The sequence below is a fragment of the Schistocerca serialis genome, chromosome 6, assembly GCF_023864345.2.
Source record: "Schistocerca serialis cubense isolate TAMUIC-IGC-003099 chromosome 6, iqSchSeri2.2, whole genome shotgun sequence".
NCBI classification, from domain to species: Eukaryota; Metazoa; Arthropoda; class Insecta; order Orthoptera; family Acrididae; genus Schistocerca; species Schistocerca serialis.
The window spans coordinates 480,654,602-480,670,625 of NC_064643.1; the positions used below are offsets into that span (position 1 = coordinate 480,654,602).

Consider the following 16,024-nt stretch of genomic DNA (forward strand, 5'->3'; position numbering starts at 1 on the left):
CGCGTACGTAGGTCGATTAGAGCTGGATCAAAAAATGGTTCAAATGGCTCTAATCACTATGGGACTTAACATCTGAGGTCATCAGTCCCCTGGACTTAGAACTAATTAAACCTAATTAACCTCTAACCTAAGGACATCTCACACATCCATGCCCGAGGCAGGATTCGAACCTGCGACCGTAGCAGGCGCGCGGATCCTGACTGAAGCGCCTAGAACCGCTCGGCCACAGCGGCCAGCAGAGCTAGACCTGTAGAATAGTTCAGTGGAGACCTTGGGACTTCTAGGAACCACTGGGAGACCGCAAAACATGATAACGTGAAGCTTGTGGTTAGAACACGATCGCACCAGGTGGCTCAAGAACGAAAACAATGGAAACGTGTGGAAGAGGCCTATATCCAGCAGTGGACTGAGGTAGGATGATGATGATTATGATGATGATGATGATGATGATGATGATGATGATGAAGGAGAAGGAGCTGTGGCGTCTCGCAGTTCAACTTAGCATCTGAAGATGGCGGCCAATTCGAACACCAAAATATCACGTCGACGTAAGTTTAAGATTCGATTCAAACACGGGTAGGGGTAATAGTAAAAAGTGGTACAAAATGTGACGAGCATGTCAAGTCTGTAACAGGGAAAAGGTAATCTAAGACTTAGATTTGTTGGAACAAGTCTCGGAAATAGGAGTGCTTATGTAAAGGAAATCCGATTCAAGGCGCCGATTATGTAATATTGCTGTCGCGTTAGGAGTCTTTATCAAGTAGTGCCAACAGGCATCGAAGGAAATCAGACGAGTTGTTATCATCGTAATACGTCACTATCACCCATTTTAACGTGTAACTCAGATGCGGCCGGCCGCGGTGGTCTCGCGGTTCTAGGCGCGCAGTCCGGAACCGTGCGACTGCTACGGTCGCAGGTTCGAATCCTGCCTCGGGCATGGATGTGTGTGATGTCCTTAGGTTAGTTAGGTTTAAGTAGTTCTAAGTTCTAGGGGACTTATGACCACAGCAGTTGAGTCCCATAGTGCTCAGAGCCATTTGAACCATTTTGAACTCAGATGCGCGGCAGACGTAAATGGGAAGTTTGGAACAAAGGTCCGGCGAAACTGCTGGATACTTTGAGAGAATCAGTATTCCAGAGATTGTGCGACAATCCTGCTATGATCATAGTATGCCTGGCATCGGGAGCGCGGCGCCTCCCACCGGAGGTTCGAGTCCTCCTTCAGGCATGGGTGTGTGTGTTGTTCTTAGCATAAGTTAGTTTAAGTAATGGATAAGTCTAGGGACAGATAACCTCAACAGTTTGGTCCCTTAGGACTTCACACACATTTGGCATGGGGACCATGAGAAAGAGACGAGAGGGATTAGGGTATGGTAGGGAGGCATATAAACGGACATTTTTCATTCGTTTAATACACCATTGGAATAGAAGAACAAATCGTTGATATTGGTACGAAGTACTTCCGCCATACTTTGCACAACGGTATGCGAAAGACAACAGCATACCACCTCCAAGAGGACCATGCCTAGCAAAGCGCTGGCGCTGTGGTGTTTATACCAATTTTTGAGTTGACGACGACTTTTCTTTTTGCAGTTACCAGCACAGACATCATTTTTAGATGACTCCTCTCTCTCCTTCCAACAATTACACAATTGGTCTCAGGTGTCATTTTCACTGAGCGCACAGCTAGGTCTTGTTTGTTGACAGAGAGTAAGCGCCCTTTGAATCAAAACAATTACTGGGTCCAATATAGGACACACATAGTAGACTTGTAACTCGCAAGCACTACTAACACAAGTCTTAAATTCTACAATAAATAGAAAGTATTGAGTCCTAAAATACATAAAGACTATACTCCGTTTTCTCGGTACCTTAATCCCCCTCTCTCCGCGCCATTGCATCTCTTCGATTTTGCTTTGATATTGTGTCTTATTGTTAGTTTGCTTTGTTGCCAACAACATTGATTAACGGCAAGAGTACGAATTCTGGGCTCAGCCCTTCTACTTCCAAACGATGGAAACACCGAACGACAACACATTCAGGCCAGAATTGCTTGTGAAACCTGATGATATAGAAACACTCGAAAACGTTAAGGTAAACGACTCTCTAACGTTGTATATTCAGCTGGTCTGTTCAAAAATGGTTCAAATGGCTCTAAGCACTATGGGACTTACATCTGAGGTCATCAGTCCCCTAGAACTTAGAACTACTTAAACCTAACTAACTAAAGACATCACACACATCTATGCCCGAGGCAGGATTCGAACCTGCGACCGTAGCAGGAGCGCGGTTCCGGACTGAAGCGCCTAGAACCGCTTGGCTACAGCTGCCGGCTTAGTTGGTCTGTTACTTTATCCACCGTGGATGAGCATATGCCCACTTGGGAATTTAGTAGTTTCCTCTTTCTTAATAAAGGCCAGTTGTTGCGAAGAAACAAGCAAACTACCAGCTGTTTTATTTCTTCCTTCCACATCACAAGTCATTGGCAACTAACATTCACCTCCACTCTGTCCAAAAGACCGACTTCATGTTATTGAGAACTTTCTCTTTATTCTTCCATTACCAGCACTGATTCTTTGTGTAATAGTTGTATCGGTACGTCAATAAATCATCAGCAGTTATAATGGTACAGCAAGTTTCGATTGTCTTGAACTGTTGTTTGCAGCCAAATGTATATGGGAAGCCGATAATCTCATTGATCGTCATCATATTATTTAAATGTTCGGAAATTTGGCGTCGCATCCCATATATTTAGTATCTAATGATATGCTTGTAGCATGAATGTTGAGCAGAATCTTGCATTGTTTATGTCGTTACCTACAAAGCAACCGTGGTGCTTTTATAAATATATAATTGTCTTTGTTTTTCGTTGCTGTAAGTTGGAGGGTACCAGCCGTCTTAAGCCACAAGACAGAATGAGCATCAGCGCGAAAGCGGCAGCAGTTTAAAGAGAACCAGCAGACAAAACAGCAAGTGAGAGCAAGTGCTGAATATGTATGTCGCCTCAGATGCGCGTTCCCTTTACACACAGACCAACAGCGGGAGGCAACCAAGCCGTAGCAATGCTGGGCGGAACTTCAAAGCCGCTTTGGCACGGTGCGCCATTCTACAGAGTAGTGGAAACAAAAGGCCCAGCACAGATTCCTACGGGCCGTCTACTATTGGATTCTTCAACACTGGTTACTAGCACGTCTGCAGAAATGATATGTGTTGTTTTGACTTTTTACGCCACAACAGCCTCGAAAAAATTCTGTGACTATCTTCATAAACGAATCGATGATGGTTTAAAGCTGAATCGAATCACGATTGTGAAGGATGCCTCATACACCATCGCAAACGATTACCTCTACGGAGGCAGCCAAAATTGTTCTTATATATATTTCTAAAGGATTCCTATTCCGCAGCGGTAATACCACGCGCTTCTTCCACTTCCATTTGTTTTTGAAGAACTTCTCCCGCTATGGATTCATACTTTCTGATCTGTCTTCATTTCCTTGATTTTAATTTTTTTCGGAGGACTCCAACTTTTTCTTTCTCTCTCTCTCTCTCTCTCTCTCTCTCTCTCTCTCTCTCTCTTTTTACAGTCACGCGGGTTGCGAGGTGTTTAGAGACATTTAACTGTATCTGTTCTATAAGCCTGAGCCGAAGAGGTATATACTAGATGCATTATCAAGGAACCATCGAAACATACCTGTCAGTTGCATTCGCGTATATAAGAAATAACGATGGCAGTAGTAATGTTTTACTTCGGCGTTTTGATTCACGATTTTATCGTTTCACGAGGGCTCCGTACAACTCGTTCGTCAGTACTACTTGACAAATATCTGAAACAGTCTAGTTAGGTGTATTTCACCTTAGAAAATGCGCTACACTTCGTTAAAAATTCTAATGAATAATTCAACTTCAGGTTCGCTCTTACATCAAATCCGGATTGTACTTTTGTTCTTAGATGTTTAATTGTGATCTATAACTAATATACGAAATTAAGCAGTTTCAAAACTAAAAGAAAACTGAAATTAGTAATATTAATATTTTAAATAAAAATAGTTGAAACTTCCTGGCAGATAAAAACTGTGTGCCCGACCGAGACTCGAACTCGAGACCTTTGCATTTCGCGGGCAAGTGCTCTACCATCTGAGCTACCGAAGCACGACTCACGCCCGGCCCTCACAGCTTTACTTCTGCCAGTATCTCGTCTCCTACCTTCCAAACTTTACAGAAGCGCAAGGTTCGCAGGAGAGCTTCTGTAAAGTTTGGAAGGTAGGAGACGAGATACTGGCAGAAGTAAAGCTGTGAGGGCCGGGCGTGAGTCGTGCTTCGGTAGCTCAGATGGTAGAGCACTTGCCCGCGATAGGCAAAGGTCCCGAGTTCGAGTCTCGGTCGGGCACACAGTTTTAATCTACCAGGAAGTTTCATATCAGCGCACACTCCGCTGCAGAGTGAAAATCTCATTCTGAAAAATAGTTCAGTTAACCGAATCAAATATTAATTGACAGTATTGAATTTTGAGATCATGTCCTTGAAGAAAAAGAAAATTTGTTCGTATTAGTGGCAAATTGTGGTCAGCATGTTATCTACGTCGACTCATACCGTTGCATGGTTAATTTTCACGGTGGATATGGGGTTAGCAGGATTCTAGATACATGCAATTGATAGCAATTAAGTTGTGGCGGATGTAATTATAAGTTATCGTAACTGTGTACCCAGGACACTGAATTGATTTTACAGACCTTACTAAAGATGCCAGGGATGATATTTTTACAGTAGGATAAAGTGCCCGACACGTCGGAAGACGGCCCCGTTTTAAATCGTTCTGAGCGTCCGCCACTACCAACGTCCAGCAGCGAACGAGATCCATTGTTCTTTGGGATGCCTTGCCGTACACAGCGCTAGACAACGATAAACGATAAGCAAAGCAAACTTCATCTCCTCCACACTTAGACATGCAGAAGCGTCTTTCGGCATGGCGTGACTTCACCCGTTACCGCACCAACGAGTAGGATCGTGTGCGGACTGAAGCGAAATTTGTGACTGGGCTCAGGATTTATTGGCAAGGAGGACGCAGCATGTTACCTTGCAGGGAGAGTCAGCCATAGAAGTAGAAGTAACTCCAGGTGTTTCCCATGGAAGTCCAGTGGGGCTCTGGTTGTTCACATTGTGTATTAATCACGTGGTAGACGACATTTTAGTAAGGCCAGATTTTTTTGCAGAGGACGCAGTTATCTATAACGAAGTATTGTGTGAAAAAACAGCGGCACAGATATGAAATGAAATATTGATAAGATTTCAAAGTGGCGCAAACTTACTTCGAATGCACGGAAAAGTATAACTGTACACTTCACAAAACAAAAAAAAAAAAACGACTACAATGCCAACAAGTCACAGTTGGAATCGTGCAACTCACAGAAATGAGTAGGCGTAAGAATGTGTAGTTAAATGAATGGGAAGGATTACGCTAGCTCTGTTGTAGGTAAAGCTGGTGACAGACTTCGAGACAGTGGTAGAATACTGGGAAAGTGCAGTTACACTAGAAAGGAGACTGCTTACAGAACATTCGTGCGACCTGTACTATGTTGTTGCTGATGTGAATGGGGCCCTTACCAAAAGCGACTAACAGAAGATGAAGTTTTACAAAGCCGGACAGGACGAATGGTTGCCGGTTCGTTTGATTCGGCGTCGCAGACATGCAGAAAAAAAATTGAAAAAAAAAATCAAATATTGTGTGAAATTATTTGTCTAAAGGAGAGAAATTGTGCTCGGAATCACGCACAGCAAATGAGGCGCGTCAAATCTGTCTGTAATCGGAGGGAAATTTCAGTTTATGTTGTAATTTGATATTTATTTTGTGGTGTCACCGCCAGACACCACACTTGCTAGGTGGTAGCCTTTAAATCGGCCGCGGTCCATTAGTATATGTCGGACCCGCGTGTCGCCACTGTCAGTGATCGCAGACCGAGCGCCACCTCACGGCAGGTCTAGAGAGACGTACTGGCACTCGCCCCAGTTGTACAGCCGACTTTGCAAGGAAAGGTTCACTGACAAATACGCTCTCAATTGCCGAGACGATAGTTAGCCTAGCCTTCAGCTGCCTTTGCTACGACCTAGCAAGGCACCGTATTCAATTGCTAATTAATATTATGAAGCATGTATCATCAAGAGCGATGTTCTACAATTATGGATTAAAGTTAAGTATTCCAGAAGCTACGTACTTTTTTTATAGCATTCATTACGTATCTTGTTGCAGACCTCACGCCAGCCTGCGTCAGTTTAAGCGCGTGCCTTTCGGCTTCCTCTCATTGTGTCAAGGCTGTCTTGTCTAGACAACATATTTTTTCAACGTGAAAAAAGAACTCGTCAATTTCTTCACGAATGTTACTTCTGTGCGCAAAATAGCTAGCCGTTGAAAAGATGACTTTTCTGACAGTTCATTTATATACGTAGCAGCTATATATATCCCATTTGCCCATCTGCCTGTCTTTATTTGGCTGCGAAAATTCGGACAAAATCCATTGTGAAATTTGTTTTCGTTCCGTTCAAACTTAGAGTAAAAAGACTGAATGAAATGAGCGTAATTTCTGTTGAATCGCACAAAGGTCCAGGGCTCTGAAATGGTCGGCGTTAGCATTAGAAAATTGCAGCGAAATGCAGGAAGATCTGCAGCGGATAGGCACTTGTTGCAGGGAGTGGCAACTGACCCTTAACATAGACAAATGTAATGTATTGCCAATACATAGAAAGTAGTATTCTTTATTGTATGATTACATGATAGCGGAACAAACACTGGCATCAGTTATTTCTGTAAAATATCTGGGAGTAATCGTACGGCACAATTTGAAGTGGAATGATCATATAAAATTAATTGTTGGTAAGGTGGGTGCGGGGTTGAGATTCATTGGGAGAGTCCTTAGAAAATGTGGTCCATCAACAAAGGAGGTGGCTTACAAAACACTCGTTCGACCTATACTAGAGAAGATCCAAAGAAGAGCGGCGCGTGTCGTCACAGGGTTATCTGGTAAGCGTTACGGAAATGTTTAGCAAACGCAAGTGGCAGACTGCAAGAGAGGCGCTGTGCATCGCGGTGTAGCTTGCTGTCCAGGTTTCGAGAGGGTACGTTTCTGGATGAGGTATCGAATATATTTCTTCCCTCTACTTATACCTCCCGAGGAGATCACGAATGTAAAATTAGAGAGATTCGAGCGCGCACGGAGGCTTTCCGGCGGTCGTTCTTCCCGCGAACCATACGCGACTGGAACAGGAAAGGGAGGTAATGACAGTGGCACGTAAAGTGCCCTCAGCCACACACCGTTGGGTGGCTTGCGGAGTATAAATGTAGATGTAGAACTGCTCCGGGAGCCCTAATGACCGCGGTCAGAAGCCGTGCCAGCGACGCACCTGGGTGACGACGAGCACGATGGCGTAGCAGAAGCCGCCGAAGAAGGCGGTGGCAAACATCATCTCGACGGAAGTGGCGAAGACGGTGGCGACCCAGCAGGCGGAGAGCGGCAGCGCCGTGGCGAGGAGGAGGCGGCGCCGGCCGAAGCGCATCGCCAGCCCGCCGAGCAGGCCGCCGCACAGCGCGCCCAGCAGCGACAGCGACGCCACCCACGACGTCTGCTGCGCCGACACGGGGAACAGCGCGCCCTGCTGCTCCAGCGACGCGATCGCCGGAGAGCTGTAGCCCTTGCCCAGGCCCGCCGCGAACGGCCCCAGCGACACAGCCAGCGCCGCCAGCACCTGTCACCAACACAACAGTTCGTTCTTATATACTCTGGAGCACCAAAGAAACTGGTGTACGCGTGCATATTCAAATACAGAGATATGTAAACAGGCAGAACACGGCGCTGCGGTCGGCAATGCCTGTATAAGATAACGAGTGTCTGGATTTAAATGAGTTTGGACGTGGTGTTATAGTCGGCGCACGAGCGGTGGGACACAGCATCTCCGAGGCAGCGATGAAGTGGGGATTTTCCCGTACGACCATTTCACGTGTGTACAGTTAATATCAGTAATCTGGTAAAACATCAAATCACCGACATTGCTGCGGCCGGGAAAAGATTCTGCAAGAGCGGGACCAACGACGACTGAAGAGAATCGTTCAACGTAACAGAAGTGCAACTCTTCCGCAAACTGCTGCAGATTTCAATGCTGGGCCGTCAAAGTGTCAGCGTGCGAACCATTCAACGAAACATCAACACCGACACTGGACTGTCGACGACATTGAAACATGTTGCCTGGTCGGACGAGTCTCGTTACAAATTGTATCTAGTGGATGGACGTGTACGGGTATGGAGACAACTTCATGAATCCATGGACCCTGCATGTCAGCAGGGGACTATTCAAGCTGGTGGATGCTCTGTAATGGTGTGGGGCGCGTGGAGGTTGAGTCATACGGGACCCCTGATACGTCTACATACGACTCTGACAGGTGACACGTACGTAAGCATCCTGTCTGATCACCTGCATCCATTCATGTCCATTGTGCATTCAGACGGGCAGTTCCAGCAGGACAGTGCGACACCCCACACGTTCAGAATTGTTAGAGTGGCTCCAGGAACACTCTTCTGAGTTTAAACACTTTCACTGGCCACCAAACTCGCCATACATAAACATTATTGATCATACCTGAAATGCCTTGCAACGTGCTGTTCCCTCGTTCTCTTACGGATTTATGGATAGCCCTGCAGGATTCATGGTGTCAATTTCCTCCTGCACTACTCCAGTCATTAGTCGAGTCCATGCCACGTTGTGGTGCGGCGCTTTTGCGTGTCGCTTTGGCTCCTACACGATAGTAGGCAGGTGTACCAGTTTCTTTGGCTCTTCAGTGTACAAGGTAGTGGTGTTGTGGTCTTCTGTGCGAAGACTGGTTTGATGCAGCTCTCCTTGTTACTCTATCCTGTGCGAGCCTCTTCATCCAAATAAGTACTGCAGCCCACATCCTTCTCAATCTGCCTACTGTATTCATCTCTTGGTCTCCCTCTACGATTTTTATCCCCGTCCCCCTCCAAACACACACACACACACACACACACACACACACACACACACACACACTCTCTCTCTCTCTCTCTCTCTCTCTCTCTCTCTCTCTCTCTCCCCTCTAGTAGTAAACTGAAAGCCCCATAATCTCTCAGAATGCGCTCTATCAGCCAAACGCTTGTTTGGTCAAGTTGTGCCACAAATGTCTTGTCTCCCCAATTCTATTCATTATACCCTCACTAGTTAAGTTATCAACCCACCTAATCTTCAACATTCTTCTTTACCACCACATTTCGAAAGCTTCTATTCTCTTTTTGCCTATACTGTTTATCATTCATGTTTCAGTTCCATATATGGCAATGCTCCAGACTAATATCTTCAAAAAAGACTTCCTTGCACTTAAATCTATATTCGGTGGTAACAAATGTCTCTTCTTTAGAAATTCTTTTCTTGCCATTGTCTATCTACATTTTATCTCTTCTCTACTTCGGTTATCATCAGTTATTTTTGTACCCAAATAGCAAAACTTATCTACTATTTTAAGTGTCATTTCGTAATCTAATTCCCTTAGCATTACGTGATTTAATTCTTCTACATTCCAACATCCTTGTTTTGCTTTTGTTTGTGTTCATCTAATTCCTCTTTTCAACCTCCTTTCAAGACTAATGTGTATATAACCTTGTTAAAACGAATTCTAAGGGACCGAAAAATCGAGCGTTCATGTTAAAAAAACTCGTTTTAAGTGATAAACACAGATTTTAATACCTATACATGTACAGCAGTATGGTAATGCGTAATACCCTTTACATCACTCTACTGTAGACGTATACTGTAACACCATAAAGTGACTGTAAAAGCGTATATGCTCACACTCAACGATTTTCTTGGAAAAAATTCAAGCCTGGTTCGCTGACGTTCAAAGGAACGCAAATATCTTGTAATTACGCAACCAATCGTAACTACAGCAGAGTCACAACAAGACGAGAAAACATCCGTGGGGAAGGTGTGTTCTTGTCAGGATATCGCTCTCTGTACAGTTCCGCTGCCTGCGTAGCATTTGCCGCGCGGGATTAGCCGTGCGGGCAAAGGCGCTGCAGTCATAGACTGTGTGGCTGGTCCTGGTGGAGGTTCGAGTCCTCCCTCGGGCATGGGTGTATGTGTTTGTCCTTAGGATAATTTAGGTTAAGTAGTGTGTAAGCTTAGGGACTGATGACCTTAGCACTTAAGTCCCATAAGATTTCACACACATTTTTTTTTTTTTGCGTAGCATTTCGCCTACCTTCGGCCTTTATTGTATGCCTATTCTGTTTTCATAAGGCCGCCGGTTCAAATCATCGCCCCGCCATCGAGATTTAGATTCTCCCTGTTTTCCATAGATGACTTAAGGCTAATGCCGAGATGGTTCCTGCGAAAGTGCGAGTTCTATGTCCTTCTCGGTCCTTCCCCAATCGGAGGCTGTGCCGTATTGCTAATGATACAATAGTGGACGGGACCTTAGAGCCTGAGCTTCCTCCCTTCTTGGCTGATAGTTCTTCACCTGGCCGGCATATTTCTTTATTTGGTGTGTAGTGATTTGGTCAGACAGAATCGACACGTGGTATCATTAGAGGGCAGGAGCGCGTCCGTGCTGCAGCGCTATGTCGCGCTTTAGCCGGCACCTGCTCCGGCCTGTGCTGACGCCGGCGGCGCGGCGCAGCGGGCGGGATTACCATAATGACGTCGGCCGCGGCAGCGGGATTAAGGCGGCTCTGCGCGCGCGCGCCTCCACCTGCCGCCGTCGCGCGTTCCGTTTGCAGACTCTTGCTATACGCCCGTCGCCTCTGCTGAGGTTTTATCTTCCCGCGGCTTTGTTTACCGGCCCTGCTGTTGTGCACGTTAAATAATTCTTGTAGACTAATATCGACAGATTTATGCTTATTCGATACGTTCATCATACATCCAGTGCGGCTGCCGTTTTGACCGCAACCTGTCACCATCAGGATACAGCCAATACATGAGCAGGGTATACCATGCAAAGTGCATAGCGCTAATCTATTTGGTTGGTGCATAACTTCGTACCATTTTTGTTTTGCATGTTGGTATTCCGGTTGCTATAGGCTTATTTATCGATTGTCATTTTTTTCTCGTATGGAGCAGTGACAGCAGTGACTCTCCACCTTAGGGAAGACCTCCGGGTTTTTGACGAACATCGTTTAAACGCATTGATCCACAATGATCCACGCCAGGGTACTCGAGAGTTGGAAAATGTGATAAAAGTCGTCATTCCACCATAGTGCGACATTTATATGCAGTGGAGAAGATTCAGAAATTGGGTGTATGGATAGCGCATCCCAGCCAAAATCACAAATATCAGTTGGTGGTGGACATACGTTCATCTCTGCTTGCTCGTCGTCAATTGGCTCGTGAACAGCAATGATCATTCCTATCCTGTATCGTTATGGTTAACGAGAAATGATGTCTTTATGCTGAAAGAAAAGGGATGTTGAGCCACACAAAGCAGCAACTACCCGTACAAAGATGTGCGTGCATCCACAAAAGATAATGTTATGCATCGGGTGGAACAGCGGCGGTGCGGTGTACTGAAAGTTACTTCCCCAAGGTTTAACCACTACTGTTGACATTTATTGTCAACAGTTGAGACGTCTTGCAGACGCAGTCAGAGAAAAACGACCAGGGAGACTGCGTGAAGTGATGCAACTCCACGATAACGACCGCCTGCATTCTGCTGGGCTGACAGAAAACACTATTTAGGTGTTGGATTAGGGAGTCATTCCGCTCCTACCATGTTCACCTGGTCTTTCACCCTCAGGATTTTCACCATTTCTGCTCTCTTTCGAACAACCTTCAAGGAACTTTTGCGGATGAAAATGCGCTCCGAACATGGCTTCACATATTCTTGGCCATAAAACCACTTGATTTCTATAGTCGCGGAATCAAAAGGTTGTCCCAGCGTTGGCAGACTGTTGTAACTAGTGAAGGAGAACATATTATTGACGATGATCACTTGGAGGGATCTGCAGCCTCACAGTTGATGACTGTAATGTATATCCTTCCAGAGCTAGTTGGATTCTATTGTTGTTATAACGCAACCGTTTTTCCAGGTAACATGCTTCATTTTCAAAAGGGCGTTAGATGTAAGGTCATCATAATAAATTAATTCCTGTTTACAATATCGGCAGATGTGCAGCTTACATGCATCATTCACACATAAGATTTCTCAGTATATCATTCTTACACGTTAAAATGAGGCCGTTTGAAGAGATGTTAACTGACTCACAGAAATTAGTACGATGAACATCACTTGCAGTTTTTCAGTGTGTTATAGATAGGTATTGTTTTTCATTTGTGCGTTATATTCGCGGGATTGCCATGTCCTACAACGATTATCACCTACAAAATAAAACTCACGAGATGCTACCGAACGTTAGTGTAGTCTGCGTATATGTGAGATTCTGGACAGGGGGCCTCTGAACCAGTGCGGCTGCCGCTCGGTGCAACAAGCAACGCGAGCAATGACAATAATGGCTATAGTTGAATGATCAGTCGCTAAATACCAGGTTTGACTCTGTACAAAGAGCGGATAGCCACTTAATACGTTATAGGGTATTTCAGGTACGAAGATGCCGTAACAAAGTTTTACGCAATGATGGTACATATAGAGGTGATTATGACCAATATCCGTACCTTTAAGGTCGACGTAATTAGAGACTGAAATGTGCCTCTGACAAACAACGATCACAAAATAACTCCGCCATGACTATTAAATGTTATTTTCCGTCCATTTTTTCTATGTAATTTACGAAAAACTGATGAAACCCAAGTCACTGTGACTGGATCGAGGTTTGAACTGTGTTCCTTAATATGCATTCAGTCAGTTAACTACTGAAGAGTTTTCCCAGTCAAACTATGTTACTAGTGCTTAAAGGGCACATATAACTTACTGAAAAGACAATTCGGTGGCTAAGTAGTTAAATGTCAGACTGACAAAACAAAGCTCCTGGGTTCAATCCTAAGAAGGTTTTTCAACTCTGGCGTACTGAGTGGTTATAAGTAAAGTGCAGCTACTCAAAGAGGACCAAAGTGGGCTGTACACGTGGTACGGAAGCGAAACTTGGTAGATATTCTAATGCGGAACTGATTTCTGCTGGAAAAAAAATAATTCCAGTTTTGGCCACCACGAGCAAACCAGTCTCTGTGAATCAAAGAAAGACGTATACAAATATATTCTTATGTAATGGGGTATATGGGGCATGGGCAAAAAAGGATGAAACGAGTGAGAAAGGCGTAATGTTGATTTTATTATTAACCCCCACTTACACAATTTGTTCATTATCAATACCGGAGACGTCGACGAGACGTTGTACAGCTCCAGATTTGCACCTAGCGGCCAAAAATGGAGCTAATTTTTTTTCCAACGTTAATCGGTTCCGCATTTACACATTTGGATATCTACCGAGTTTCGCTGCCATACGATAATTATAGCCAACGCTGGACTTCCGTGAGTAACTGCACTTTATATATAACCATATTTGAGAACTGCCGAGAAAATGGCTCTGAGCACTATGGGACTTAACTTCTGTGGTCATCAGTCGAACTGCCAAGCAGCCCGAGTCCACGTTAAACTGTAGATCCCCCGATAGCTGGATTGAAGGTTGGAGAAAGGTAAGAATCTGGCTTTGAAAAATGCTTATTTCGTAATTGACGTCTTGTCTTTGGAAACCATGTTTTACATATTTTTATATTATGTTCTTACAACTACTGACGAACTGCACCTGGGAGAACTAGATTATTCTTCCTTTACGTAACTTCAATCCCTTCTTTTAATCGCATTTTTTTCCATTTTTCGTTCTGTAGTAAACAGAGTGAGGACGGGAGAAGATACAACGTAAAAGTGCGTCGTATCCTGGACAGTGCAGGCAGCTGGAGATAAATTTTGATGGCCACCACGGACGAGGACAGAGAGGGGAAAATGGGGGAACGCGGATTGTGAACCAGCGAGGGTGGCAAATAAAGTATACATGTATATATAGAGGATAAGGCGGTGGCGCAAGGGGGAGGGGGGGCGGGGGAGCGGAGAGATCAAGCTGGCCATCAGGCGGAGATAAAGTGGAGCAGGGACCGCCGCAGATACGGCCTGCATCCGGCCGCGACATCGGGAGGGGTGGTGAGGGAGGGAGGCGGCGGTGGGCGGGCCTGCGGCGGGGACGGAGGATTTCATTACGGGCTCCGTATCTCGCGCTGGCATGCGGGTCGCGTCGCCTCCAGGGGCTGCCTCAGACACACGCACTGGCTTGTTTTCGCTGCCGCTGATTTCACCAGCGCGCGCAGTCTGACTCCGCAGTATGTCTACATCTACATATATTCCGCCAGTCACCTTACTGTAAGCGGCGGAGAATACTTCTGGTATCCTTCCCCACCCCACCTCCGCCGCCTTTCCCTCTTCATTTCGCGAATGGCGCCTGGGAAAAATGATTACAGGTATACTAAATTCTCGAATTTTCTCGTTGTGTTAATTTTGTGGGAGGCAGTAATATGTTGATCTGCTCTGCCCAGAACGTGCTTCTGCGGAAACGCAGTATTAAATATCCCATGATACCCAACACCTCTCTTGTAGCGTCTGTCACTGAAGTTTGTTGAGCATCTGTGACGCTCTCGCGACAGCTAAACAATCGCGTGATGAAACACTCCGCTCTTCGTTGGATCTCGTCTGTCCCTTCTATTAATTCAAAGCCGGCCGGTGTGGCCGTGCGGTTAAAGGCGCTTCAGTCTGGAACCGCGTGACCGCTACGGTCGCAGGTTCGAATCCTGCCTCGGGCATGGATGTGTGTGATGTCCTTAGGTTAGTTAGGTTTAATTAGTTCTAAGTTCTAGGCGACTGATGACCTCAGAAGTTAAGTCGCATAGTGCTCAGAGCCATTTTTATTAATTCAACCTGTAAGGGTCCCAGGTTGGCGAAAAATACTCAAAAACTGGTCGAACGAGCTCCTTGTAAGGCGCTTCTTTTGTGGATGAAATACGCTTCCTTACGATTCTGCCTATGAATCTCAGCCTGGCATCTGCTTTTCCTACTATTTGTAATATGTGGTCATTCTACAAAGGTCTTTCTGGATACTTATTCCTAAACATTTACGGTAGTTTTCAGAGGCTTGGCGCCACTGGTGTAACTGACTGCCATGTTGATTTCTTCACCTATTTATGCGTACTAACATTTATTTACGTTCAAGGTCAACTGCCACTCATCAGTCCTCCGCCGTTCTTCCTGAAAATCTCTACAGTCTTCTGGCGTTGCTACCTTCTTACAGAAAACCGCATCATAATCTCCGAGAAGCCTCTTTGAGCTTGCTACATAATCCTCCAGATCATTTATACATATTGCAAACAATAACGTTTGTATCACACTATCATGGGTTGTTCCTGAAATTGTTTTTACGTCTGTCTAGTTTGTACCGTTAAGAGCGTCATGTTACGCCCGCGAGAGAATCAGAAATATGGTTACACGGCGTTCAAACAAATTAAGCCTCTCGATTTGTATAACACAGACATGAATTTGGCGTTAGCTGACGATTTAGAATTTCCGACCCACTGTTCTGACACACTTACCAAACAAGACACACAATTAGGGGTCTGTGCGAGCAAGAGAAACTCTATCCGTAAGTCTTTTATCCGCATCCGCGGATGAAGTTTGTAAATCATTTTAATCCGTTCAGTCTGCCGGAGCCCTGACAGTAGGATTGCCTAATTTTAGTCAGCTAAAACCAGATCTCGTAATTAAGATTTCACTGAGTAAGAACATAGACGGCGATCATGACCATATTTTGACACTGTGAAAAGGTTTTCAATGACGTTACCGCCTTTGAACACTGAAATGAATCGATGATAAAAGGTGAAAATTTCTGCCAGACCGGGCATAGAATCCGATCTTCCGGTTAACTTACACAGTACTACCATAGCGTCATCTATCCATGAACCTCTCATTTGCCGTTTCGGGTTCCCGCAACAAACTGGGCTTGTGTGCGCCCACACTGAAAGAATGGATCATTAGTCGTCA

At 45.2% G+C, this 16,024-nt stretch overlaps 2 protein-coding genes across 2 annotated transcripts in view; one reads left to right on the plus strand and one right to left on the minus strand.

Annotated features, from left to right (window-relative positions):
* LOC126484617 (mediator of RNA polymerase II transcription subunit 20) overlaps positions 1 to 16,024 on the plus strand; it is a 602,543-nt gene that overhangs the window by 40,582 nt on the left and 545,937 nt on the right. The gene's annotated exons all lie outside the window — the stretch shown is intronic.
* Positions 1 to 16,024, minus strand: part of LOC126484616 (facilitated trehalose transporter Tret1-2 homolog) — a 402,424-nt gene that overhangs the window by 13,567 nt on the left and 372,833 nt on the right. Inside the window, exon 3 of the mRNA XM_050108201.1 lies at positions 7,393 to 7,734. Within this exon, the coding sequence (XP_049964158.1) occupies positions 7,393 to 7,734 (342 nt within the window). The remainder of the gene's footprint in view (positions 1 to 7,392; positions 7,735 to 16,024) is intronic.